The sequence below is a fragment of the Poecilia formosa genome, unplaced genomic scaffold, assembly GCF_000485575.1.
Source record: "Poecilia formosa unplaced genomic scaffold, Poecilia_formosa-5.1.2 Scaffold390, whole genome shotgun sequence".
NCBI lineage: Eukaryota > Metazoa > Chordata > Actinopteri > Cyprinodontiformes > Poeciliidae > Poecilia > Poecilia formosa.
The window spans coordinates 412,391-438,759 of record NW_006800329.1 but is presented as its reverse complement, the minus strand read 5'-3'; the positions used below and the strand labels follow the sequence as shown (position 1 = coordinate 438,759).

Genomic DNA, 26,369 nt, shown 5'->3' with positions numbered 1-26,369 from the left:
ACCTAAAAAAAAACTTATTTTGAACATTATGTTGGTGTTTATATGACAAACTGTGTATTAATCAACTAATAATCAAAGTTTAACCAGTTAGATTGAACATTTTTACAACTCGGCCTCACCTAGGGTGGCATTTTTAAATTAAAACCTATCTTAAATAAAATTGTAACTTTCTATTATTAGAAGTCACAAGTATGAGTTTTAATAATCGGTGGGAAGGAAGTTTGATATCCCTACATAAATTAGAGTATAAATATACCAGATCGTTACAATATTATTGTATTTACACTCAAATATTTCAAATTGATTGTTTTTGTGCGACTAGATGCGTTTCAAGCGAGACAAATTAGTGTTTTCTTGCCAGTATGAGGAAAAACAGGGAGATTTTTCAGCCAGCTGGCTGACTGTGGGCAGCAATATGTGTTAAACTGCTTTAAAATTAAAAACTCTGGCACTTTTTCTGTTTCTATCCATAAAAAGTAAAAATTGACCACAGTAGTAGCAACTGGATTTAATTTATAGGGTTTGAAATGGCAGATTTAAAAAAATAAACTAATCAGTGTAGGATATTTCAGTCCAAATTACATTTTTCCAGTTTTTACAAATAGATTAAATGTTTTAAACCTGCGACATTTTAAGGATTTCATAGGAAGAGTAGAATAATTTATCTGGGGAAATGCATGCTTAAGAAATTTATTTTATTAAAATCAGCAAGCAAGATATCATGTAAAGGGTATAAAAAGGCAATAAAGACATTAAAATCACTTTTTCCTTTATGAGGGGAAAAACAATTAAATTGATGGTTATAGTTGCGGTTTCTTTAAAAGGAGTCAAATATCTCATGAGATGCTAATGTCTGTTTGATATTAAAAGATGTGAAATCTTTTTTTTCTCACAAAGATTAATTTTGTATCTGATTTATTCTGTAGCTTTTTCTTTTTATGGTCATAAAAAAATTTCAGTTTTTTTCTTTAAATTATTTTACATCTCTATTAGGTAAGAACTGAATTTGTTCTGTATTTAAATTTTGATTTTTATTCATTATTTTGTTTATTCATTTTAAAATCCATGGTGTAATGCTGCTTTGTTTCCAGTAGAGGGCGCCACTGCACAACATTTCTCCCAGCATCCATTAGATTTTAGATTCTGGGATTTTTCTGGAAAGAAGTCATAAAGTATTAAAAAAAGACTAATTTAGTTTTTAACATTAGTTTCAGATTGTATTGTCCAGCAGAGTCGTCTAATCTGACCTTTGACCCTGAGTTTGTTACAAAAGCTGCTTCTGTTAACGGTTTGAACAAAATGGATCTGATTTCAGTTCAATGAGACACAGAAATGTTTTTCTTGGTTTTTATGCTGAGTCTAGGTTGCTGACTTGTTCAAGTTTTATCTGTTCTGTGGATAAAATTAGACTTTGTTTCATAATTTTCTGTAACGGTGAGTCAGCGCTCTGAAACATCCACTGTGTGGTTTGGTTTTAGTGCTTTTGGCGCCTCCTGCAGGAAGACACAGCTCCTTGTTTTACCTGAATTTGACAGATTATTGTTCTCCCATCTAAAGGGATCGAAATATGGAATTTTCCTCCTTTTTGTGGGAATTGTTTGTTTATGATTTCATTAAATAAGTGGAAAAAGCCTGGGATTATAACTGGGGCTTTCTGAGCTACTCACTTTTCTTAACTGAGCCTTAAATTCCCACCAGTTTTTCCTGTTTTAATTTATGTATTTTTTACCCTTATCTCTGAAAATACCATTTTTATTCTGGTAGAATCTGATAAACAGTTAAGCCTTACTCTAAAGGGCTTACATGGATTCTGTGTTCAAAATGTAACTTTAAAAGAACAAAAAGCAGAAGCTGGAGTTTAAGTTGCTTCCAAACATCCGTGTTGTAGCATTAGCTTGTAGCGTTAGCACAGCTAGCATGGGGCATCATTAGCATTTCCTGTCCATCTGCTTCAGAGAGAGAGTTTCTTCAAATAACGCTGCTTCCTTTTTATATCTGAAGGTTTTTATCCATGTCTTTATGTGGCGTCTAAAAATAAACCCAGAGTAGATTTTTTTTTCCTCTGCAGCTTCCTGGTTCTTTTTCTTGTTGTAAATAATTAGTTTAAGTCGCATCCTGTGATTCTGATCCTCATCAGAGGAAACGTTTATGTAATGACTCTCGACATTCAGAGGAAAAGCTTTCGCTGATTTATTCTCAGATTATTCATCTGCGTCTTCAAACTGCTTTATATGTAAACGCAACAGTTTTGTAATAAAATATAATCTAATGTCTGATTAAAAGCCCAAATCTGTAAAACATTACTTAGTTGAAACCAGATAAACCAACTTTTTTTTTTCTCAGTGTCTGAAGTTAAATCAGATTACATTTTTCTTATTTTAGGTCAGTTAGGATTAATAAAATTATTTATATTTGCTAAATACTACAAAACTTGGTGAAAACACATTTTAGAGAATTTTTTGTGACTTTCTTTGTATTTTATATTTAAGCGTTTACCTTAATTTGTTTGGATACTTTCAATGTAATATTTAATGACTCATTGATTTGTTGATCTGAAATACAGGTTGGTTTATATCAGGGTGTCCAAAGTGTGGTCCGGGGGCCATTTGTGGCCCTCTTGATGGATTTTAAGTGGCCCCCGATCCCATTGGTTGATACAGAAGAAGATTTAAAGAAATATTACAATAAAACAACAAAAACATCCAAACAACTTTTACTACAACTAAAAACCAATCGACCCAAATGCCTGTCTTATCGTTTTGAATATATCGTCTTTTATGGATCAGTTTTTCACCAAATTATGACATTTTTTAAATTCATTTCTGAGCTTTAAATAAAACTCGTCAAATGGGATCTTTTTTAAATTTTTGGTCCATTTTCTTACTGCATTTTTAAGAGAGTGAAGCCATTTAAAAAGTTATTCACTTAGAAATATTAAGTTTTGTTTAAAATATCTTTTTTAAGCCTAAAACATAAATAATTTTAAAGAAAAAATATTTTTAAGCAAAAATAAAATCAGTGTTTTTAATTTTTTATTTATGAAAAAATCAGCTGTTAGAATAAAAGAAGGTATAGTACATTTTAAATTAACTCTAAATGAGCGGCCCTCAGAGAAAGAAATTGTAGATTTTTTTGTTATTTATTTTTAAATTTCTGTGTTCTTGGACCAATCAGACATTTAACATGAAATGTTTTTATATTTTATCTGTTTTATCCCTGCTGTAGAGTGTAGAACACCACAGCAACACCTTAGCAATACCAGTAATAAATAACACTAATTATTTATTTATTTGTATCTCTGAATTGCGGTGCTGTAAAAGTTTCCAAACTTCCCTCTGAAGTGGTGGGAAGAGCTGGAGTTTTCCTGCGCTGAGCGTTTGAACGCAGCCCAGAAGTCGGAGCGTCTCTGCTTCCACTTCCTGCAGACGGTGGGATTTGTGCTGAATGTAGGCCAGCAGAATCCCGCTTACGTCAAAGGCAGGGAGAGAGCTGCTGCTGCTGCTGCTGCTGCTGCTGCTGCTGCAGATGTGTGCAGATGTGGTCATGGAGGCTGTGGCGCACATCGATCTGAACCAGGACACACGCGGTTAGGAAGCCACCATGAAGACCGTCCTCAGCCTGCACAGGAAATGGGCGCACGCCGTCAAGACCATCCGCATCCTGCAGGGACTTGTGAGTGCCGCTCCGTCGCCGCGGCGACCCGGTTTGGGTCCGAGTCGCGCCGCTGGACCCGGCTGGTCATGGAGGCTGTGTGATGGAGAAGGAAGGGATTTGGGTTTAGAAAAGATTTGAGGTTCTGCATTGAAAGTTTTGATTTCATTTAATCCCAACATGAATTTTGCCTCTAATTTCTCTCTGTAACCTGTTTAATCTTAATCTTTAGTGTTTTGAAAATCTATTTCACACAGATTGACCAGTCAGGTTTTTCTCTGTACTGATTTCTGGAGCTTTTAAGTCAGAAAAAGTCAAACTGCAGATTTCTCTCTGTGGTGATTTCACTGTCTGCTGTCTTTCACATACATTTAGTGAAAATCTTGAAAACTTGAGTTTCTGGTTTCTAGATCCTCACCCAGGTTTCCTACCTGCTGCTCAGGTGGTTGAACTGCTGCTTGTTTTAAGTGAGACCATGTTTTGGAGGCGGATAAGTGGAATTTAATTTTCTTTTACAAAGAAAATGTATAGTTTTTATTTTTTGCTTCTATTTTTTAAGACAAAAAGCTGATAATTTTGTTAAGGGAAACCTTTTTTTTAATTTTATTTTTCATGGGGGGAAAATAACTTTTCTTAAACAAAAAATTCTGTATTTTTATTCAATACTTTTAACAATTTTTTTATTTTTAAAGACGGGAAATCAGTTCCTGTCATTTTTTTTTTTTAGAGGAAAATGTTTATTTTATTTTTCTTGGAAAAAATCTAATTGTTTTTTGTTCCTTTTAAATTTTTTTGTTTTACAGTTCATATTTAATTTTTTTTTACGAATATGGAATTTCCCTTTGAGAACTGACAACTTGCTGAATAATTGATCATTTATTCAGACGGAAGTTTTTTTTGCTGCTAAAACGTCGACTCTGGTTTTAATGCAAATCCTCAAAATGTTTGCTTGAATTGACACATAAATTAAAAATATTTTAAAATGTTCTTCACTTAGTCACAAGAAAACTTAATGAATGCTGATTTTGTCCTGTGAAGAAAGAAGCTTCAGTTGTGATGTAGAAAAATTCAGATTTCTGTTCTTTTGAAAAGTATTTTGATAGTTTGAAAATGTTACAAAAGTTAAATTACTGTTAGCAGCTTCATTCAGACGCACCGATCAGATTTTTTTCTAGCTGATCTGAACCGATATTTCTCTCCTAAAAAGTTCTTTAAGTTTCCAACCGAGTGTTGCATGATGTATCGCTCCATATGCTGGAGTGAGAAATCGACTGGTTCTGATCTGTGGCCGGTTGGTCGGTGGGTCTCCAGCTGGGAGCCGCCGCCGCCGTTCCTCTGGTTGTGTAACGACGGGCCCAGTGGAGCGGCTTTGTTGGTTACATCACAGAATGCATTATTAATCTGAGTCTGAAATGGAAATGTTTGTGTTGTTCCCCAGAACCCGGTCATGGAGCAGACGGTGTGGGAGCAGTACACCGTGACCCTGCAGAGGGTGAGTCCCAGACGCCGCCATCTTTACATTATTCACCACAGAGACGCTCTGAGTGCTGATGAATTATTACTGAGTGACGGCTAAAGATGGACACGCTTTCACTTTTCTTTTCTTGTGAAAGCAGAAGATGACGCGTGTTCAGGCCGGTCAACACGACAAACTTTACTGGATCATCAATGGTCCCATTAGTTTATGTTGTTGTTTTGAGACCATTTTCAGCTAATATAATGGAAATGGCAAAATAATAAAGCAAGAACACAATCAGAGATCAACAAACTTTAATTTCCAATGAGCATTTAAAACTGCAACTGGAAGAAATATCCAGATCTAAACTAATTGAAGCATCTTTAACGCTCTAAATCTGAACAGTTTCAAACTTTATAAATATCCAAAGTAAATAAACAAAACAGAAATAAAAATAAAATGAATTATGAAGTCTCTGTAAACAAAATTATCCTTCAAAGAAAGTTTAGTTGACACCAAAGCACCAAACTGAAAACTTTTACCATCCAGGTTTTGGTAGAAAAGAAAAAAAAGACGATAAATCATGAAAATTTAAATTATTGAGCTTGTTTTAATTTATCATTTGATTTATTGATAATCATATCAGGCCTCTGCATGGTTTTGACTGTGAACACGTGCAGGACAAACGGAGCTGATTTAATGCAGGAAAAGGTTTTTTTTTCCTGCCCCTCCCCTCCGGCAGCCAGCTGTCGCTCTCCTGCCGTTCATTATCTGATGCCTCAACGCTGCGTGATATTTGTTGGATTAGAGTCATCAGGTGAGGCGGGCAGCTTCGCTCTCCCTGCTGGATCAAAATAAATGACCAAACGACACCCAGTTTACTGTTTTATGTTAACAGTAATCCTCTTGAGACGGCGTTTCTCTCAAACTATTTCAGTTTAATACAGTGAGGCTGTTTTCACACCTGATGGTTCGGTAGATTCGGTTTGATTGGGGACCAAAATTGCAACATTTGTTAAATTTTTCAGCTGCTGCCGTTGTTTCACTTTGCACCGAGTCAAACAAACCAAACTAATTGAAAAACCTGTTCCCCTCCTGGCCTGTGGGGGCGCTGCACCAAGAACCACTGAAGGAAACGTCACAAATCTCACACTGGGCACAACTTCCTGCTTCACAAAATGTAAACAGAAATGGATTAGCATCAGATTTTAGCGGTGTTAGGATTCCTCCATTAATATAAACTACTGGTTTGGACGTTAGCCGCTAACGCTAGCGACGCTCCTGCAGGCGGCCATTACTGAGAGTCACTGAGTCATGTCCACAAAACCAGACTGTGGCAATATGAGGAGGAATCCGTCACTGAAATGGTCGCAGTGCCTTTATTTCTTACTCGGTTTCTGTAAAATATGGCTTAAATTAAAGATGAGAAAATGGCTGATGGGTTTTATTCATAAAATATTTATTCTCTCTGGATATAAATAAATCTATAAACAGTTTGGATTCTGCTAAGATGCCAGAGATGACTAAGCAAATTTCTCTTGTATATTGGTCAATAATTTAAAATTTAACAGAAAACGGTTTGTATACTTTAGGAAATACTTGATCCTATTTGATCGTATAAATATCACCAAGTTCTACAAACAAGTTAATTAATATTCCAGTTTTATTGAATGTTTAAAAATAATAGCGGCTGATAAACGAGGTGGAAAATAACTTTAAACCGTTTATATTCTGCTTTTCCTCGCTGTTTGGGTCGACTTTATGCTACACGAATACCTGTCACCATGACAACCGACACAACACCTCCACTAACCTCCAGTTAAACTGGATACACGCCCAGAATGGCCTGTAGTTGGCTTCCTGCTTCGGAGCGATCTCTGGTCCGCTCAGCGTCAGTTCAGTTCAACAGAACCAGACTGAGGGTTTTAATCTGAACCATTTGAAGTGTTTTCTTTACCGTTGGTGGAAGGACGAAACCAAAATGGCGGCTCGTCTTCTGTCTCTGCGCTCTCTCTCCCTCCCTCTGCTCGATCGGCCATCTGCTAGAGACGGAGGGAAGCGCTGAATTGTTTTTATAAATGGTTCAGATTGAAGGGAGGGATAAAGAGGCGAGGTCATCAAATCTCCAACTTAATCTCATCTGGTGGGAAAACCGGTTCATCACCAGGTGGAATAAAAACCAGATTAAACCGGGTCGTTGGTGGAAGAACACTTTTCTCCTGGAAATGGTTCTAAATGTTTAAAGTATTTGGTTTTTTCCCCAGGATTCCAAAATGGGTTTTGGGATCGCGGTTTCAGGAGGACGGGACAACCCGAACGAGGACACGGGCGAGACGTCCATCGTGGTGTCGGACGTCCTGCAGGGCGGCCCGGCAGAGGGGCTGCTGTTGTGAGTGTCATGTCAGAGGGTTGGGGTCGGACCCGTGTGTGTGTCGGAGAGCTGACCCGTGTGTGTGTTTCAGTGAGAAGGACCGCGTGGTTCTGGTGAACAACACGCCCATGGAGGGAGCGCTGCACTCCTTCGCTGTTCAGACCCTCAGGAAATGTGGCAAAACGGCCAAAATCGTAAGAATGACATCAAAACTCAGAGCTACACTGGATTCATCCATCTGTCCTCGTTTCCTTCCTTCGTTTCCTTATTTGTTCTTATTGACTTATTTGCTTTTGTATCCTTCCTTCTTTCTTTATTTCTTTTCCTCCCTTGCTTTTTCCTTCCTTCCTTTCTTACTTGTATCCTTTCTTTCTTTTTTCTCTTCTTTCTTTTTTCTCTTTTCTTTCTTTTTTCTCTTTTCTTTCTTTTTTTCTTTCTCTTTCTTACTTTCTTCTGCCCTTTTTTCACACCCTTCTTCTTTCCTTTATCTTTACTCTTTCCTTCCTTGATGTATCCTTATTTCATGTTTTCTTAATTCCTTTGCCATTGTTTCCTAGATGTTTCCTTACCTTGCTCTTACCTCATATGAGGAGGACACAGGCCCGCCTCGACTGTCTCCTCCCTTCTTTCTTCATGTTTCCTTTCATACTATGCTTATTTCCTTCCTTTATTTGTCCTCATTTCCCTCCTTCTTTCCTTCCTTTATCCTTTGCTCTTGTTTCCTTTCTTCCTTTGTTGTTAGAACGCATATTTCTCTCTTCCTGGCCACTAAATGTAGTATTTTACTATGCTATTACTGTGTTGTTGCCATGGTAACATCGACAGTTGTTTTTGTTGTGTGAGGAAAAATGCAGAACTTGGTTACATAGATTGGCCCTAATAGACGATTTCTGCTCGGACTGCTTGTTGTTTTTCTAGTCCTGCTTTCACAGAAAACTGGAAAGTTCTGTTGGATCCGTGACTTAAAGGAACTGTGCTGTTGCCGTGGCAACAGCCACAAACTGCGAGGTTTCTCTCACCGTTTCTCTTCTTCTTCCTCTTCTTCTTCTTCTGCAGACGGTCAAGCGCGCCAAGAGGGTCCCGGTTAGCGTGATGCCCCGGCCCGCCTCGCCTGAGGTCTTCAGCAACGACAACTACAGCGACTACAACTACGAACCGGACCGCCGCAGCATGACCAGCGGCCGCGACAACAGCCTGGAGCGCCGCGGCTACGACGACCGGAACTACGACCGGAACTATGACCGCGGCAGGAGCGCCGAGCGCGACCTGAGCCCCAACCGGGGCTACCGGCGCGACGGCAGCAGGGGCCGCACGTTGGACCGCGACTACAGCCCGGACCGCCGCTACCGCAGCGAGCGAACCCTGGACCGCGACTACAGCCCAGACCGCCGCTACCGCAGCGAGCGAACCCTCGACCGTGACTACAGCCCGGAGCCGCGCTACCGCAGCGAGCGAGCCTTGGACCGCGCCCCGAGCCCAGAGCCACGCTACCGCAGCGAGCGAGCTTTGGACCGCGCCCCGAGCCCGGAGCCGCGCTACGGCCGGGACGGCTATAGCCCCGGAAGAGGCCAGAGGCGCGACCCAAGCTTCGAACGCGGCCGGGACCGAGACCGGGACCCGAGGTACAACGAGCCGGTCCGTAGGACGGCCAGCAGAGATCGCCTGGATCGCTCACCATCGCCCCCTGCTGCTCCCATCCCACTGCCCCGGCCGGGCCGCGACCAGGAGCCGCTGGAGAAACCCGTCAACGTGCTGCTGCTGAAGAACCATCCCAACGAAGGTGAGCGGCCCGAACTCTGCAGAACAACACGATCTGTCCACGGTTCTAATGGTCTCAGCTTTGGTCTATGAAACGATTAATCATGATTAATTAGATTAATCACAACTGTCAGTTATTGAAATCACAATTAAGCAGATTAATCATCACTGATTGTCAGTAATGGATGTTTTCAGTCACTTAGTCACGATTAATCGTATTAATCATGATTTTAATTGTGATTAATCGATTATTTTCAATTATCAAGATGCTTGATTAATCATAATTAATTGAATTAGTCATGATTAATTATTGAAATCACAATCCAAATAATCATCCATTTAAATAAGTGATTAATCTGTTTAATCATGAATCATTAATTGATTACTGAAATAGTAATAGTAGTCCTTAATGCATGGACTTCTTTGAAACGACTAATTGTTTCATTTGCTGAAACGATTAATCAATTGTTGAAATCACAATTATTCAAATTAATGTTAATTTTTTATCAATTAATCGTGATTAATCAATTATTGAAATTGTAGTAGTCCTTAATGCATGGTTAAATTTATGTACAACATATTCTGATGATAAAATAAGTTAATCAGATTTGACTTAATAATTTTGACATATTCCTTAGTTTCATAATGTACTTTGGTATCTTTAAGACTGAAGCGATTAATCATGATTAATCGATTATTGAAATAATTAATCGCTAACTGGACTAAACAAACTTTTAAAAAAGGCCATTTGCTCAAAGAACAACACATTAAGGGCAATAACTGAGACAGAAATGTAAAAAAGTCGTGATAGTTTTTGACTTTTCAGTCAGGCAAAAAGCTTGTTGCACACAAACATCTTGATTGCGTTCTGTGGCTCGAGGTAGTTGCGGCTACCGCTAACTAGCTGCTAACAAACCCCTGTTTGCTAATTAGCTAGTCTTTTGTGTGTCTACTATGCAGAGACTCTCAGTACTCTATTGATTATTTTGTCAATTAATCAAGTAATTGGGAAAACAGTATACTTAAGTTCTGGGGAATCCACATTTTATGATTATTACAATCCCCCAAAAAAGACATTTAAGTAAACAACCAATTTAATTCAATTTTAAATGAACATTATATAGCTTAAAATGCTATAATCTTGTATCTATTGGACACCATTACATTAATTGCTGCACAGTTGTTGTTTTTTGACACAACCTGGCTAACACCCAGGTTGTTGGCCACTATGATTAGTTGCCACATGTAACATTAGCTAAAATGTTCCTCCTTGATAATTCTGCTTTGCACTGAACTGTTCTGTGTTTTCGGTTTAATTTAAAATGTTTCCACTTTTTTGACCGTTTGTCGTTTTCTAGCCATTTCTTTTTTGGTTTTCCTTGACATCTAAAAATAGCACTTAGCTTAGCATACACACGTCAGCGTCGTTCTGGGTCCAGATCTTCAGAACAGAATGGAGATGCTCATTAAAATAAAACCTGAGAGGTTAATTAGCGGCGACTGGCCTTCATCTCTTCCTTTGAATCTGATTTAGTTGCTGACAGATTAGCAGAGCAGCAGCTCAGATGTTTGATTAAAGCTAAGCTCATAAAACGAGATTATTACAGTAAAACTAAGGATTAGGTTTAATGTAGTTTTTTTCAACATATTAATAGTTTTATCCAGTCTCCAGTGGTGATTCTTCTGATGCAAATAATGAATTTACTGAAGTATTAAAGGGAAAAAAATAAGATTTTTAGCCTAGTTGGCTCCAGATGGGATTAAAACTCCTAAACCAGGAGGGATTTATGCAGAAATGGTCATTTATGAACACTTTAATAAGTTTAAATGTGACTTCCTCTACTTTTAAATCTTCCAAAATGTAAAATTTTCTCATCTCCAAGTCTGACATTAAATGTTTTGGGACCCGAGGATGAAGAGTTTGTTTTCTTTACTTTCATTTCTCCAAAAATAATGATGCATTAAATTTTTATGAAATTATTCATCTTGGACAAAACAGGCATAAAAACACAAAAAAGACTTAAAGACAATGAGAAGCTTTACATCCATTTCTAGAGGTTGAAAATATTTCAGTATTTACTGCAGGCTGCTGCTCTGAACTAAAACCTTTAATCAGTGGGAAATTATTCTCCTTCCTCACTAAGTATGTTCAAATCAAAGGCTGAAATTTCTATATTTCTCAGGGTAAAACAATATTTTTCCAAAATAATTATTTAGTTTTTTTCCAGATTCATACCAGATTTGTCTTTAAAATGTGACGTGTGTGTAAGCTTGTCCATCAGAGTGAATGTGAAATGTTTGTGATCTCGTCCTGCAGAGTACGGCCTGCGCCTGGGCAGCCAGCTCTTCATCAAGGAGATGACGAGCAGCGGCCTGGCCGGCAGAGACGGGAACCTGCAGGAGGGAGACATCATCCTGAAGGTGGGACCTCAGAGAGGCAGGGAGGGGAATTCATGATCAGAGTTTATTCAGCTGCTACAAAAACAGAATCACCCAGAAAACAAGAATAAACGGAGAGAGAGAGATTACTCCTCATTCTTTATCTGGTTTTTCTTTTACTATCTATAAACTCAACTGGTCTCTCCTTCTCTCTGACCTCTGACCTCTCTCCCTCCTCCCTCAGATCAACGGCACGGTGACGGAGAACCTCTCCCTCGGCGACGCCGGGAAGCTGATCGAGAAGTCTCGCGGCCGGCTGCAGCTGGTGGTTCAGCGCGACCGCCGCCAGATCCTGATCCGCATCCCGCCGATGGTGGACAGCGACTCGGAGCTCGATGGTGAGAGACCCTCCAAACTGAAAACCAGCAGGACCTACCCGGTGTGAATGCTCGCCGCCGCCGCCATCATCATCATCACCGCCATCATCATAGACATACTTTTAAATCGCTTAAGAGAGAAAAATAACCCAGCGCATGTGAACTTCCATTTGTGAAGAAATTGTTGCCAATAATGTTGCTGTAACTTGTTTTACGCTCATCAAATAAAAGCTTTTACTTTTACTCTCATCCGCTTTTAGTCGTATTTAAATATTCAAATATTCACTCCATGCAGCAGCAGCAGCTCCTCTTTTTATACCTGGTTTTTTTGGGGTCACATGACCCAGACGGAGGACTCTGATTGGTCCAGCGTGACCCACTTTGTCTGGTTTGTGTCTTCATGTGTGAAAGTGTTCATTCCCCTCCAGCAGGGTGATCTAATCCCAGATTATAATCCTGCTGTTGGATTTCCACAATGCAAGGATTTTTTTTGTTGTTTTTTATTTTTTTTTAGCTCCCAAACATCATCCATCCACTTCATTTTTTTCCCCTGCACTGCAGAAACACAAAAAGTATTTTTGCTTAGTTTCTTGTGTGGATATTTTAACACACTTGAAATAAGACAAATCTAACTTTAAAAGTAACTTTTCAGCAAGATGTAGCAGCTTGTTTTATTCCTAAATATTGATAAAAATGTGCTTGTTTCATTGATGATTCCAATAAGATATTTTTCCCATGTTATAACTGAAATAACAACCAGAGTAAAATCTTATTTTCCACAAATGATTTTGTGCAAAAAAAGAATGTAGAGAACATATTTTGTGTGGTCCAGTCTTTGGTTGCTAGGTGACGGTGGAATTCCACTGGGGTTGCTGGGTAACGAGTGGAACTCTGCTGGGGTTGCTAGGTAACGGGCAGATTTTTTTTTCCCATAGGTGAAATAATCTGCCAATGGAACCAGAACATTTTTGTCAATATTAAGAAATTATTCACTTAAAACAAGCTCCTATGTCTTGGTGAAAAGTTATTTAGTTTTCTCTTATTTCAAGTGTATTAATATATTTACACTAGAAACTAGAGTAAAAATACTTGGTCATATTTTGTGTTTTTGCAGTGTGCTGCTGTCGTTGTCTGATGCTTTTCAGTTTAAGATCCACAGATCTGCTTATGCTTGTAATTTAGTCGGGGACGTTCGATTTCGAAACAGGTGAATCTGTTTTGCGTCTGTGTTTCAGTTTCTCGTTGGGCTGCAGGAAAGAGACATTTTTCACTTCGTCTGTCGTGTTTTTTGCAGATATCTCTGAGATCGAGTCGTACCGCTCTTACTCTCCACAGGAGCGAGGTCATCCCTCCGACCTTTCCTCACACTCGTCCAATGAGAGGCTTCGAGACAAACCCAGGTACGCTGTCATGCAGCCAAACGCGGCTCGCTTTGGTCTATTTTCAGCATCTTAAAATAACACAGTTTAGCTTTGATTCACATATTCAAAGTAAGGAATAACCTGCTAAATACAGCTGTAAAAAGATGTTGTATTCTCTCTGTTTGGCAGTAATACTTTATCTATTTCAGGTCAGTTAGTATTGTCAAAATTAATGACACAATGTTGGTGGCAACAGCTAAAATGACGGCAAAAAACTGTTATTTGTGGTTCAAGTTCTCGTGGGTCAGAACACGACCTTGTGGTACTCCTAGAGATGTTTGAATTTTAAAATGTTCGTTTTTCTCATATTATGACTTTATTATGGTCATTTATTTATTTTCGTATTACAAGTTTATTCTCATTGTTACAACTTTATTCTTTTATCACAAACATTTTATTCTCATAACATGACTTATGATGTTCTTGTGTAATACTTATTCGTAGCATTTCCTGCTAACTTATTTGTTTTACTTTCAGAGACGATCCTTCTAGCAGGTTGGCGAAAATGGGCGCGATGCCGACGCCTCTCAAAAGTCTGGAGAGGCATGAAGATTCCTCCCCTTTGCCGCCAGAGAGGGACGAAACTCGATCTGTGTCGCCGCCAGGTAAATGTCTTTCTGCTTCTGAAGATGTTAAGACAAGCTGATTAAAGCACAATATGGCTGATCTGATCGTTTTACCATTTTCATTCGCAGCAGCAGCTGTCGCCCCAAGAGTTCAGGTTCCTCCAAAAGTCCCACTGAAGCCGAGCTTGGAGGATCAGGAAGTCTACGGGTCAGTAGTTTACATTTTTTTATATTTTGTAACTGAACTGAAACGCCAAATTCCACAGCACATCTACATGTTCAGGTTGTCATAGTCAAGCTAGCAGAGCTGACCTGCTTCTCTCTTCCTCGCCATTTCTTTTCTCTCAAAACTTTTTCCTGATCTTATCTAGTTGTAGTGTTGATGATTAGTAGCAAAGCACTGCGTCCCTTTTTCTTTTATACATCAGGCGTTCATTTAAGATTTAGCACGTTATGCTAACAGCTAAAACCAATGGTAGTCATCTTAAGCCAGCAGCTTTTTATCCCCCTGCCAGATCGGTCTGTATGAGCAATTAAAGGAGAATTTGTCCGTTTTTCTGAACTTAACTGTTTTCGAAACAAAAGGCCGAACACGATAATGGTGCGCTTCAAGAAGGGCGACAGCGTCGGGCTGCGGCTCGCCGGAGGGAACGACGTCGGCATCTTCATTGCCGGCGTTCAGGAGGACAGTGCGGCCGAGCAGGAGGGTCTTCGGACCGGAGATCAGATCGTCAAGGTGCCGCTTTTAGGTCCTCATCTTCCAACGTTCGCATGGAATCTAATGAAAACCCTTCAGTGACTTTCTGGTCTCTGTTTCAGGTGAACAGCGTTGACTTCAGAGGGATGGTGCGTGAAGACGCCGTCCTCTACCTGCTGGACATCCCAAAAGGAGAAGACGTGACCATCCTGGCTCAGAGCAAACCAGAAGGTACGAACACAGAAATAAAACTCCAGTAAGAGTAAAAAATGATGTGGTAAAAAGTCGACTCAAGCACTGAGTAACTGATCAAATTATCAATCATTTAATATTTAAAAATTACATAATCAGACAGAACAAAATGTAAAGTTGAAATTTTTGTATTTTAAAGACTAAAATGACAATAGTTCATTTAAGTAGCAGAATTTCAAAATACATTTTTTTCTAAAAAATGTTTTTCAAAATTATGAAACTTTAACAAAACCTGCAGGTGTGTCTGTGTCTGGTGACATTTTGGTTAAACATGTTTGTTTTTCATTCAGTGGGTGGAAAATCCAGAAAATTTACTAAAGTAAAAATAAGAACTTATCCATCCAAGCCCAACAAATTAACTTCCACGACTGGAGCATTACAGCTTTCACTATGATGTTTATATATAAAACTTTATTACAGGGTGTTTGCACATCCCTAACAAGTTTTAAATTAATTTAACTGAAATTAAAGCCTTAAAATGTCTTGAATTCAGGGGGGAAATGTAAGTTGGCCTTAAATATTTTAATCACAGTTCTTAAAAGTTGTCTTGGCAGAAATATTTAATGTTGTAGTGACTTTTTCACCAAGCAAATGTGAGAGACGCACAGATTTTTTTTTACATTTTGTAGCTTCATGTTGTTGATGCTACAGCTAACTAGCTGCTAATATACCTTCCTAGCTTGCTAGCTATTTAGCGCATATCCTGGAAAATTATAATCGTCAGTTGATTGGTTGACATTTATCTTTGATGCTATGTGCTCGGCACTAATACAATACATTAGTTTTCCTTTGTACCTTTTTGTTGTACAGGTCTTAAATTTCATTCATAATGGTCTTTAAAAAGATGGTGAAACCTGCAGAAACCCTGTTTCAGAAACTGCTTTGGATTTATTTGACATATAAACTCAAAGGCAAAGGAGAGAAAAGTAGAGAGAATACAAGATAAGGTGTTAAAAGTCTGTTTATAAACCTGCAGAAAGAGAAAAACAACAGAGAAACCTCAATAAGAAGCTTATATAACTAATGTTACTGAAACGTACATGGAACCAATACAACGTATCTGTGGATCCAAGATGATTTGTGTTTTTCTGGCTTCAGTGTATGAAGACGTTCTGGCATCCGGACGCGGCGACTCGTTCTACATCAGGACCCACTTTGAGTACGAGAAGGAGGCGCCGCAGAGCCTCCCGTTCGGCAGGGGAGAGATCTTCAAGGTCACCGACACGCTGTACGACGGCAAGCTGGGCCACTGGCTGGCCATCCGCATGGACCAGGACAACCAGTCGCCCGAAGTGAAAAAGGGAATCATCCCCAACAAGAGCAGGTGGGCGGTCAGAGAAACGCGTCTGAGCCGTGAACCTGTCAGTGCAGAAAACCTCTGAAAGTCTCTGTTTGTGTCTCAGAGCTGAACAAATGGCCAACGTGCAGAACGCTGCCAGAGCGGCGTCAGGCAACGACAGAGGAGACTTCTGGAGGCTGAGAGGTCAAAGGGCGGCGAAGAAGAAAGACCTGCGGAAGAGCCGGGAGGACCTGAGCACCGCGCCGGTCACCACCAAGTTCCCCGCGTACGAGAGAGTGGTGCTCCGAGAAGGTAGGAAACGTTTCCTCCCATGTTCTCCTGCTGGCGACGGTAAACCCTGACATCCAGTTTGTTTGCAGCTGGTTTCAGGAGGCCGGTGGTCATATTCGGACCGATTTCCGACGTAGTGAACGAGAAACTGGCCAACGACCTTCCCAACGAGTTTGTTATTGCCAGTAAGTATCGTCCAAACTTGCTTCTGTTAGAAACCGTTCAAAGTAACAACTGGCGCTCTTTGTTCAAATAAAAATACAATTTGGATTCTTCAAGGATGTTGTAATTGTGAATTTATGGTAATTACAATCAATTCCAGTGCTTATGAAGCACATTTTAGCATTTACTATCGGCAATAAATCAATAATTTCTGTTTTGTTGGTCAGGAATCCTCAAAAAGACCTTCGACCTCTGATTAATGTGTCTCAATAATATTTCACCTGCTGGTTTTGATTTAGGCTGATTACAGTTTCTGCTTTGGAAAGATGCAAAAATATGGAGCTAAATTGGGGCCATGAAATTTGGAATGAATAAAACATAAAAATGGAAAATAAGGAAAGTAAATAAAACAATTCTAGCTGTTTTGTTTTCAGTTTAATTTTTTTCTGTGGGAAAAAAAAGAAATTCACGTTTTTGTATTAAATTCAAAACAGAAATTGTCAACTATGACACAAGGATATGGAGGTAAATTGGAAAAAGATTTAACTAAGAATTAAAACTGAAAAGAAATTCAAAACTTTATTTTGCTGTTTTCCGTTCAGCCTTCCTGTTATCAGATGGACATTTTTCTCTCTCGCTTTCAATGAACTACAGAAATTGTTACTGTAGAAACTCATTTTTTTTATTATTCAAAATTAACTTTATGGTTTATACCAAAGTTTATTTTAAACTTAAAACCTTCTGTGTTTCAGAAACTGAGCCCAAAGACGCTGGAAGTGAGAAATCCTCTGGAGTGGTGAGACTGAACACCATCCGAGAAATCATTGAGCAGGTAGTTGGTTTATTTTTTATCACTTTTAGCTCAAAGTCTTTTTTTGGTGGAAATAAAATCCTGAAACGCGGCGTCGTGCAGGACCTCCACGCGCTGCTGGACGTCACCCCCAAAGCCGTGGACACGTTGAACTACACCCAGTGGTATCCCATCGTGGTTTTCCTGAACCCGGACAGCAAGCAGGGCGTCAAAACCATGAGGACCCGCCTGATACCCGGATCCAACCGCAGCGCGCGGAAGCTGTACGAGCAGGCGGTGCGGCTGAAGAAGACCTGCTCCCACCTCTTCACCGGTCAGTGGCGCCTCAGAGCGAAGCATTTCAAACTTTCTGTCCGATTCGCTCACTGTTGATGCTCCTGTTTGTTGGGAATCCAGCGACCATCGACCTGAACTCGTCGAATGACGCCTGGTACGGCAGCGTGAAGGACTCGATCCGGGAGCAGCAGCAGAAAGCCGTGTGGGTGTCGGAGGGGAAGGTGAGTCGAAAGAAAGAAATCAGAATATCATCTAATTTATTAGAAATATGCACAGACAGACATGTTACTGCTAACACTGAATCCACACGTATTGATGGAAGGTTTAGTGGAAGGAAAAAGTCTAATTACAGAAATTACAAACCATCAAATCATAAAATTGCTGAAAATATCAGTCTGTAAATGTTTAAGTAGCTGAAGACGACAAAAACAAAGTCTGTTGGATTTTAAGGTTTTTGATTTGTTTCATTTTGGGAAAATTAGAAAAAATTAAATATGTGGGAAATTAAAAGCGTCGACACCAGGATTCAAATCAGCCATATCTGAAACTAGATGAATAGATTGGTAAATAAATTAATACAAGTGCTTAAGTAGCTGGAAGTGGTTGGTCGTTTTTAAAATTCTGTTAAAATTAACTATGAAACTGACATTTTACTGGACTAAAATGATCTGTTTTTATCTAACAATCAGGTGTAAAATGAGCCTAAAGTATAGATAATTATATGGCTGAAGTATTTAAACTTTAAAGGAAAAGTGATTAGTTTAATTTCAGCAAAATTAGACATAAAATGTTGAAAATCTTTTAAGTTGTAAAACTAATTGACAAAAAAAATCAATGTAGTTTTTGTTGGAATGAGCTGAAAATGTTGATTAAATGGTTTAAGTTGCTGAAAATGGCTGAAGCAGTTCAGCTATAATGAAAACAAAGATTTTATTTCAATTCTAAAATTTTGTTTTGGCAAAACATGTGAAAGTTAAATATTTTAGAAAGTAAAACATCAACCACAACATTGTAAATTAATATTAATGAAGTGATTTCATTCAAATTCCACCAGGATTTTGTATCAGAGTTTTGAAATAAATAAGTTTCTGATTAATTTCCCCTGCAGATGGACGGGTCAGAGGAGGACCTGGACCTTCAGGACGACCGCATGTCCTACCTGTCGGCCATGAGCGCCGACTACCTGAGCATGGACAGCCGCCTCACCAGCGACTACGACGACACGGCGGACGAGGGCGGGGCTTACACCGACAACGAGCTGGACGAGCCGCTGGACGACCCCACGCCCGTCTCCGCCATCAGCAGGTCGTCGGAGCCCGTCCTGCCCGAAGAGCCGCGCCGCGCCAAGAGGCCCGGGAGCAGAGAGGTTCTGAACCGGGACCCCAGCCCGCCGCCTTCGTTTGTTCCAGAACCACCAAAGGTGAGCGGCAGATTTCAAACCTTCCACCTCAGGATGGGAACCGCGGCTCAACGCCTCGCTAAGCTGCTCCAATAAAGATTTGACGTATTTTACGTGATGATGCTCCGTATTTTGCTTTAGAAAATATCCAAGATGGCGTCGCAGCAGAAGAGCTGCAAGATCTGTTTATTTTTCACCAAACAGACGATTCTGGGCCCAGTTGGAACAAGTTCAGAACTTTCTTTATGAAAGGATGAAACCTCCAACATCCTCAAACAGTCGACCATTTTTGATCATCTAAAGTGTTTGATGCGTTGCTTAGCAACAGCGGTGACTCAAAGAGGGCGGGCCTTCCTGGTTTATGTCATATTGTATGAATAATCTACATCTCCATGTTTTTGCAGCACAAAATTTAACTTTGGTCAGATTTGGTGATGCTGGTGGCTGGTTGACCTTTTGACTTTTAAGCTTTATTAAGATCTTCACAGCCGCAGCAGCACAAATTAAAATGTTTGCTGCACAAACGTAGCCGAGATGATTGGCACCAGATTTGTCTGGTTTGAAGACGGTGGAGGCTGGTTGACCTTTCATGACCTCTGGAAACATTAATATCCTTAAGATGATATTTTAGCTGCACTAAGGTCCCATCATGAATGAATTCCCAGCGTCTCTCTCCCGGCTGCAGGTCCGAGCCCAGGCCCGGACCGACTCGGTGCGCAGCTACGAGTCCCACTCCAGCAGCACCATCAGCAGCATCGACGCGGTGGCCGCCAGCCGGCCGGCTCCCCCGCCGGTGGCCTTGAAGCCCAACATCGCCCGCCTGCACCAGGCCCCAGAGGAGCCGGCGCCGGCGAACCCGCAGGAGGAGGAAGACCCCGCCAACAAGTCCTTCCTGGGAAAGGTGGGAACACAGAACGACCCGTTTCCTTTAAGACTCGCCTTCTCACTGCCGTCTGCCTTTACGCTTCGCTTAGTAAACTTGTTTCCTTTTCTTCCTCTTTGCTTTTTCTCTCTTCCTGTTATGAAATAGAGAATGGCCAATCAGGTAACTCCACTTGTCCACATCCTGTTTCTGGGTTCCTGCACAAACTTTTCTGTTTTCTGGACTTAAGCAGAAGTTAAACCTGAATCCTTTGAGCTCGACACACTTTAAGCTTCTCACTCTTTGAAAATGATGCAGCTATGATAAAAAAAACTGTAAATTTAACATTAAATATAAAGTTTTACGCAAATATTTGAGAAAAATAATGTGGTATTTATGCTGCCTATAAACAAGAAGGCCATTGGTTGAGATTAATGCGAGTTAGTTTATTAACAAATAGTTTTACAATTTTAAACACAAAGTTAACAAAATAAAAGGTTTGAAAAGTCAACATATCCTGAATGAGATGAATAAATTGGGATTAAAATGGAAAGTTTTAGCAGGGATAACTCAGTTTTTGTTGAATTTTAAGGTTTTACGTTCATTTTTTTGAAGCAAAAATGTTAAAACTAACAGTCGTGTATAAAATTGATCAAAATTTAGGTGTGTAAATTGTTGAGCTTTGGAGAAAATAGAGTTTTTGCTGGATTTAAGGTTTTGATTTGTTCCATTTTGGCAAAATTAGGCAGAAAATGTTTAAAACTTTGGAAATTAAAACACATTGACAACAATATTAAATGTAGCCATGTCTAAATGAGCTCAATATATCGGTAATTATAATGATTATAATAAGGAAATGGTTCAAGTGGCTGGAATAGTCGAGCTTTAGAAAAGAAAGTTTTTGTTTGATTTCATGGTAAAACTGTAATTTTATTCATGGCTGTTAAATTTCAGTGGATTTTAAAACTTTAACTTCATTAAAGTGTTTTGAAGAAAATTTTACAACTTAAAACTATGAAACTAACAATCGTGTATAAAGTTTCTGAAAATATTGGTTGGTAAACGGTTTAAGTAAATGAAAACGATGAAATAGTTGAACTTAAACCAAGTTTTTTGGGGAATTTAACATTTTTGATTTGTTTGAGCAAAATTAGAAAGAAAAAGTTAAATATGTTGGAAATTGTAAAACAAAATTCAAAGTAGTAGTGTCTGAAATGAGCTGAATATTTTGGAAATTTAATTTAAAAATGGTTTAAACAGCTGAAATTAAGCTGAAGTAGTTTAGAGAACTGAATTTTCAATTGATTTTAAGGTTTTAGTTCATTTTAATGTGGTTGTTTTTTTCCTCTAAATATTGGTGAAAAGGTTTAATCAGCTTTAGAGGAAAACACATTTTACTTTTTATTTGCTTTTGAGGTTTTAATTAGTTTCATGTTGGCAAAATTAGACAAAAAAACGACAAAGTTCAAAATGAGATGAAAATATTGGCAATTAAAATAAAAATGAATGAAAATGAGCTGAAATGCCAGAATGAATCAATAAAATAGACGTGTTGGAACCCGGGTCCATCAGTCACAACCAGCCCATAATCCTCCACTCTCCATGTCGGCCATCTTTCTTTCTTCCTTCCACTAACTGAACCTCGTTTTCTTCCAGATCAAAGCCTTTGAGAAGATGGACCACCTGGCCCGAGCTCAGCGTCTTCTGGAGCTGCAGGAGGCGGAAAACGCTCGAGTCAGTGAAAACCCGCCGCTCGTTTAGTCTGCATTCAGACCCGTTGAGGTTTCCGGGTCCGGCTGCCAGAACAGTAGCTTCCTGAAAGGCTCCTCTGTGGTTTTGCTGCGATTCACTCTGACATTTCTGGGTCTGTTCCAGTTGGAAATCGCCCAGAAGCATCCAGACATCTACGCCGTCCCAGTGAAGCTGCCAAAACCCAACCAGAACCGCCCCCAGCCAATCGGGTCAGAGCTTTTTCTGTCTCATTTTCTACAGAAATGGAAACAATTTAAATTCCTGTCAGTGGCAAGAATACAGGAAGAAGCACAAAGTGATTAAACCTCCACTTTGTTTATGTAAATCAAAATCAAAGCAGCAGAATCTCCTGGATATTTTTTATAAAACATCTTATCAATAGACACATGATCAATATCAATAGATGATGCATCTGATAGGATATTCACTGAGCTCCAATCCAGAACCGCACAGCATTCTGGGAGATGTAGGCAGAGGAGGACGTTAGCCACTCGACCTTACACAGCTAGCTAGGCTAGGCTAGGTTGGTGGAATCAACTGACTCTTTTGGTTGCCTAGCAACAAGCTGCTGGGTAGGAAGCCGTTTCAAACTTTGGTTGCCTAGCAACAACCTGCTGAGTAACGTTTGACTCCGTTTCAAGAATCGAAATTCTTTGACTTATGAAGCTCAAACTTAAATATTTTTCTGGAGTTTTTTCGTTTTCCGTTAAACTTCTGAGTTTTTCCTTTTGTTTGTTTTTTCAGGAAAGCATTTGAGGTTTTTCCTCACACTGCCCTCTGCTGTTGTTGGGGTGTTTTTGTCATATTTTCTGTCCATGCCACCATTTTGTGTTTAGAAACAGTTTTGTTCTCACCTGCCTGTTTTATCCTGTATTTCCCTTATTTTATATATTTTCTACAGAAGAGTATTAACTGAATTCTCTTTAGAGCTAAAATGAAAAAATGCATATTTTTAACCATGTTTGGGTCATTTTAGAGAAGTTTATCCATCGGAAACTTCTGGTGACTTTAATTCTGTAACCGCTGTAACAGAGTCGTCATTTTTAATTTTTAATTTTTCCTGTTTTTCTGCTGATAATTTAAAATCTGTTTTAGTTTGACACGTCCACAAAGTTTCAGATTACTTTACTTCGCTTGTAAACCGTAACTGCTGTGAAATTGAGCTGCAAACAGTTTGATTTAGCATTTTAATCACACTGCTGTTAAAATAATCATGTTTTTGCTGCTAAAGTCATATTTTCTGTTAAACTGGTAGACGGTGTCCTGTTTGCCCTTTTCCACCCGATCTGACTTGTTTCGTGTTTTCAGCTCGAACGCCGAGCCGCAGACGATGTCCAGGCCCGCGTACTCGGAGACGAGAGGAAACGAGGACACCGAGGCGGAGTACCGCCGCCAGCTGGCAGATCAGACCCGGAGGGGATACTACAACCCCCAGAAGTACAAGGACACGGAGCTGTGAGGCTCCTGACAGGAAGTGAGGTCGTCCGCCAGCTTCTGTCGCTCTCTGAACTTCTTTTTTCTCACATTCGGCTTCGAGTCCAGACTCTGTGGAAGCCGGTGGTGGCGTTAACCGTCACAGAGGAAGAAATGTCGGTCCTGATTTCCAGAGACGAAATGTTCAGTTTGGGTTTAAAAGCCTCCAGTGTTTCACCGGCGAGTCGAAGGTTTCTGGATCCATCACAGATATACAGCAGAAGTCTTAATTTTTGTTTTTCCTCCAAGCAGCAGATTAAAGGTTTTAAAGCTGGTTTGGTGATATTCATCCAGAGTTTCTGAAGGTCTTAAAAAGGTGCAGCATCTAGAAAAGTTCCTGGAAGGTTTTCCTTCCAGTCAATTTCACCTCAAAGTCAAATCCAGAGCTGCTGCCTGATTCCACAAGGTGAGAGATTCAGTAATCATGTTCCACCGTCTAAAAGTTTTATTTCTATCTAAATATCCCCACAGAAAAAAACTAAACAAGCAGTTGTTTTTTGTCTGTTATCTTAAAACAGGATTTGCATCAATACACTTTTTTTTCTTTTTTTTCAGCAATAAACATAAAATAATTGAGTCCAGATTCTAAAATGAAACTGGATTTAGAACAATTTAGAACTGGTCTAAATTGGTCCTATAATTGACCCTGAGCTTATATATAGTTTAATAATTCCATTATTTCAGATTAAATTCCTTTACATCTCATATTTTCCAGAAATGGGAAACTTTAACCTGTATTAATGAGGTAAAACATGATGAATGTCACGATTTAGACGACTTATAATCAAATATATGAATAAAAATAGTGGAGAAATTGATTTTTATTCATTAAATTCAACGTGGATTGGCACTAACATTTTTTAAATCCCTAAAAAAAGATGTTTTTAGGGATTTAATCTGGTAATTTCATTGAAAAACAACTTTTATTTTGAATGTTATCTGTTTTGACACTTCCTGCCACCATCTTGTATTGATGCCTGGCTGCTGTTTTGTCTACATTTTCTTTAGTGAAAATAAAAAAATGCACATTAATGGCTCATTTAATGAAGTTTACACATAAACTTCTGGTGACTTTAATTCTGTTTCACAGTGTAACCGCTGTGAAACAAAAACATTAAAATGTCTCTTTACATCAGTTTAATTGTGATTTTCTTGCTCTAAAAAAAACTAAACATTTTACAAAACTAAATTAAAATAAAGTTTCCTTTCCTTGCAGCTTGGAGTGACTTTACCTACAACACAAAGTATAACCGCTGTTTATGTTTGTGTTTTATTGCTCAAAATCACAAATTTAGTTTTTGCAGTTGGAACTTTTTTTCCCAGTTTTCTGCAGATAATTTAAAATCTGTTTCTGTTTGACACGTCCACAACATTTTTAATGACTTTGCTTTGCTTGTAAACCATAACTGCTGTGAAATTGAGCTGCAAACAGTTTGATTTCAGTTTTTATTCACACTTTGCTGCTGTCAGGGTGAATAAAATCATCATGTTTCTGCTGCTAGAATCATTTTCTGTCCGTTAAACTGGAAAAAGCTGCCAGAGTCCAAAGAAACATTCAGACCTTCAGAAATTGTGGCGATTTATTGATTGAATTATTCAGTTTAGAAAATCTGGATGCCTTGGAAGAAATGAGGGAAAACTCGAGACTTTTGTACAGAACTATTTATGTAATTTCAGCATATTTAAGTGTAAGTGAAATGATGAAATATTTACCGTCTCGTGTCACAATTTAAGCAGAAATCATTCCCCTAAAAACAGAGTTTAATAAACAATCAGAGGAAAAGTAGTTTTTCCCAGCGGCTTCTTGTTGATTTCCAGAATAAAACCCAGATTACTGGGGGAGACAGTTGCATTCTGGGTAGCAGAAAACTGTCGCGGTGCCTTTTTACTCCTGATTCTTGCTGGGAAATGAAGCTGCTGTCAAATTCAGAGGCTGGATGGAAAACCTGGAAGCATTCGGTTTGTTTTCCTGTTAAAAACTTAAAACTAAAACTTGACGTTTAAAATCCTCTTTGAAAAGTCAAACATTTACTAGAAATTAATAATTTTCTTGAAAATCATGGAAATTGTTTTCTTTTCAAACTATGAAAACTTCCAAAAGTAATTTTTTTTCTTCACTTTTGACACTCAGAAATGTCCAAATTTTTTCTAGAAAATTTCTGAGAATCTAAAAATTTCTACGTTTTTTGTCAGAAATTAAGTCCTGTTGTTTCCACCTAAACTGGCCGTAACGCGACGTTGTAAATTCCTGCTGTTACTGTTTTTATTGAGCCGATTCTTCAGTCTGGAGGGAAAGTTTTCATTTATTTCTGGTTTCCTCTGGAACAAACCGAGCGAGAAATTAAAAAGGTTGTTTTGAGCCGAGACAATCACCTTTTTACTGCTTCTATTTTTATACTGACGATATAAACCCACTCTAGTCTGTTTGTGCACAGGAGGAAAGTGGCGACAATCATGATGTCTTTAGTTTGTGATTTATGGTTTTTGTAGTTTGTGATCTGAGTGTTTCACTTCTCACTCTTGGAAAATTCGGATAAATAAAACATTTTTTTTACACATTCTAAAAAGTTTCGGTTCTGTTTTTGTGTCACTTTCAAACCTTTTGCAGGGGAAATAAAACGTGGGAGATGCTGGATTTTAAAAGGAACAGCTCAGGGTTTTGTTTCCAGATTTAAAACAATGTTAGAGATTGGAGTAGTTTCTAATGTTAGTATTTTAAATACCAATAGTTATTAATATTTTAGATAATTTAACATTCACATGATGCTCAACATTCCTTATTTTATTATTTTTGTGTGTAGGAGTTGTCGTAGTATTATGACTTTATTCTGGTATTATTCCAACTTTACAATTTACAATTACAATTTTTTTGTATTTCAACTTACTGGTATACGACTTTATTCCCACCATATGACTCTTTTTCTGGTATTACTTTATTCTTAAGGTTATGACTTTGTTTTGATTTCTTGTATTCTGCCTTTATTCTGGCAATGTGACATAATTTTCGTATCACGACTTTTTTCTTTTACTATTGCAACTTTATTCTTGTATTTCGTGTTACTGTCGTACAATTTTATTCTCATAAAATACTGACTTAATTCTTATACAAAATTTTTCTCGCAATATTGTGACTTTT

The 26,369-nt window shown here is 38.8% G+C and overlaps 1 protein-coding gene and 1 long non-coding RNA gene across 9 annotated transcripts in view; both read left to right on the top strand.

The window, feature by feature from the left end:
• tjp2a (tight junction protein 2a (zona occludens 2)) overlaps nt 1-24,511 on the top strand; it is a 41,323-nt gene extending 16,812 nt beyond the window's left edge. For 3 of the 8 annotated variants that reach the window (XM_016662779.1, XM_016662774.1, XM_016662778.1), the window contains 23 exons: nt 5,090-5,143; nt 7,372-7,496; nt 7,570-7,672; nt 8,535-9,258; nt 11,554-11,657; nt 11,860-12,013; nt 13,287-13,392; nt 13,891-14,018; nt 14,109-14,187; nt 14,565-14,715; nt 14,799-14,907; nt 16,027-16,252; nt 16,332-16,519; nt 16,588-16,683; nt 17,413-17,492; nt 17,574-17,784; nt 17,868-17,968; nt 18,856-19,167; nt 19,832-20,047; nt 20,177-20,191; nt 21,665-21,742; nt 21,884-21,969; nt 23,069-24,511. In XM_016662779.1, the coding sequence (XP_016518265.1) occupies nt 5,090-5,143; nt 7,372-7,496; nt 7,570-7,672; nt 8,535-9,258; nt 11,554-11,657; nt 11,860-12,013; nt 13,287-13,392; nt 13,891-14,018; nt 14,109-14,187; nt 14,565-14,715; nt 14,799-14,907; nt 16,027-16,252; nt 16,332-16,519; nt 16,588-16,683; nt 17,413-17,492; nt 17,574-17,784; nt 17,868-17,968; nt 18,856-19,167; nt 19,832-20,047; nt 20,177-20,191; nt 21,665-21,742; nt 21,884-21,969; nt 23,069-23,219 (3,597 nt within the window). In that variant the 3' untranslated portion in view covers nt 23,220-24,511. Of the gene's footprint in view, nt 1-3,314; nt 3,673-5,089; nt 5,144-7,371; nt 7,497-7,569; nt 7,673-8,534; nt 9,259-11,553; nt 11,658-11,859; nt 12,014-13,286; nt 13,393-13,890; nt 14,019-14,108; nt 14,188-14,564; nt 14,716-14,798; nt 14,908-16,026; nt 16,253-16,331; nt 16,520-16,587; nt 16,684-17,412; nt 17,493-17,573; nt 17,785-17,867; nt 17,969-18,855; nt 19,168-19,831; nt 20,048-20,176; nt 20,192-21,664; nt 21,743-21,883; nt 21,970-23,068 lie in introns of those variants that run through there. The other 5 variants (XM_016662776.1, XM_007575848.2, XM_016662777.1 and 2 more) reach the window with 4 other exon arrangements.
• Nucleotides 20,198-21,391, top strand: LOC107833456 (uncharacterized). The gene is made up of 2 exons (XR_001659203.1): nt 20,198-20,600; nt 21,321-21,391. It is a non-coding gene; the product is annotated as an uncharacterized LOC107833456 (long non-coding RNA).
• Nucleotides 24,512-26,369: the final 1,858 nt, after the last annotated feature.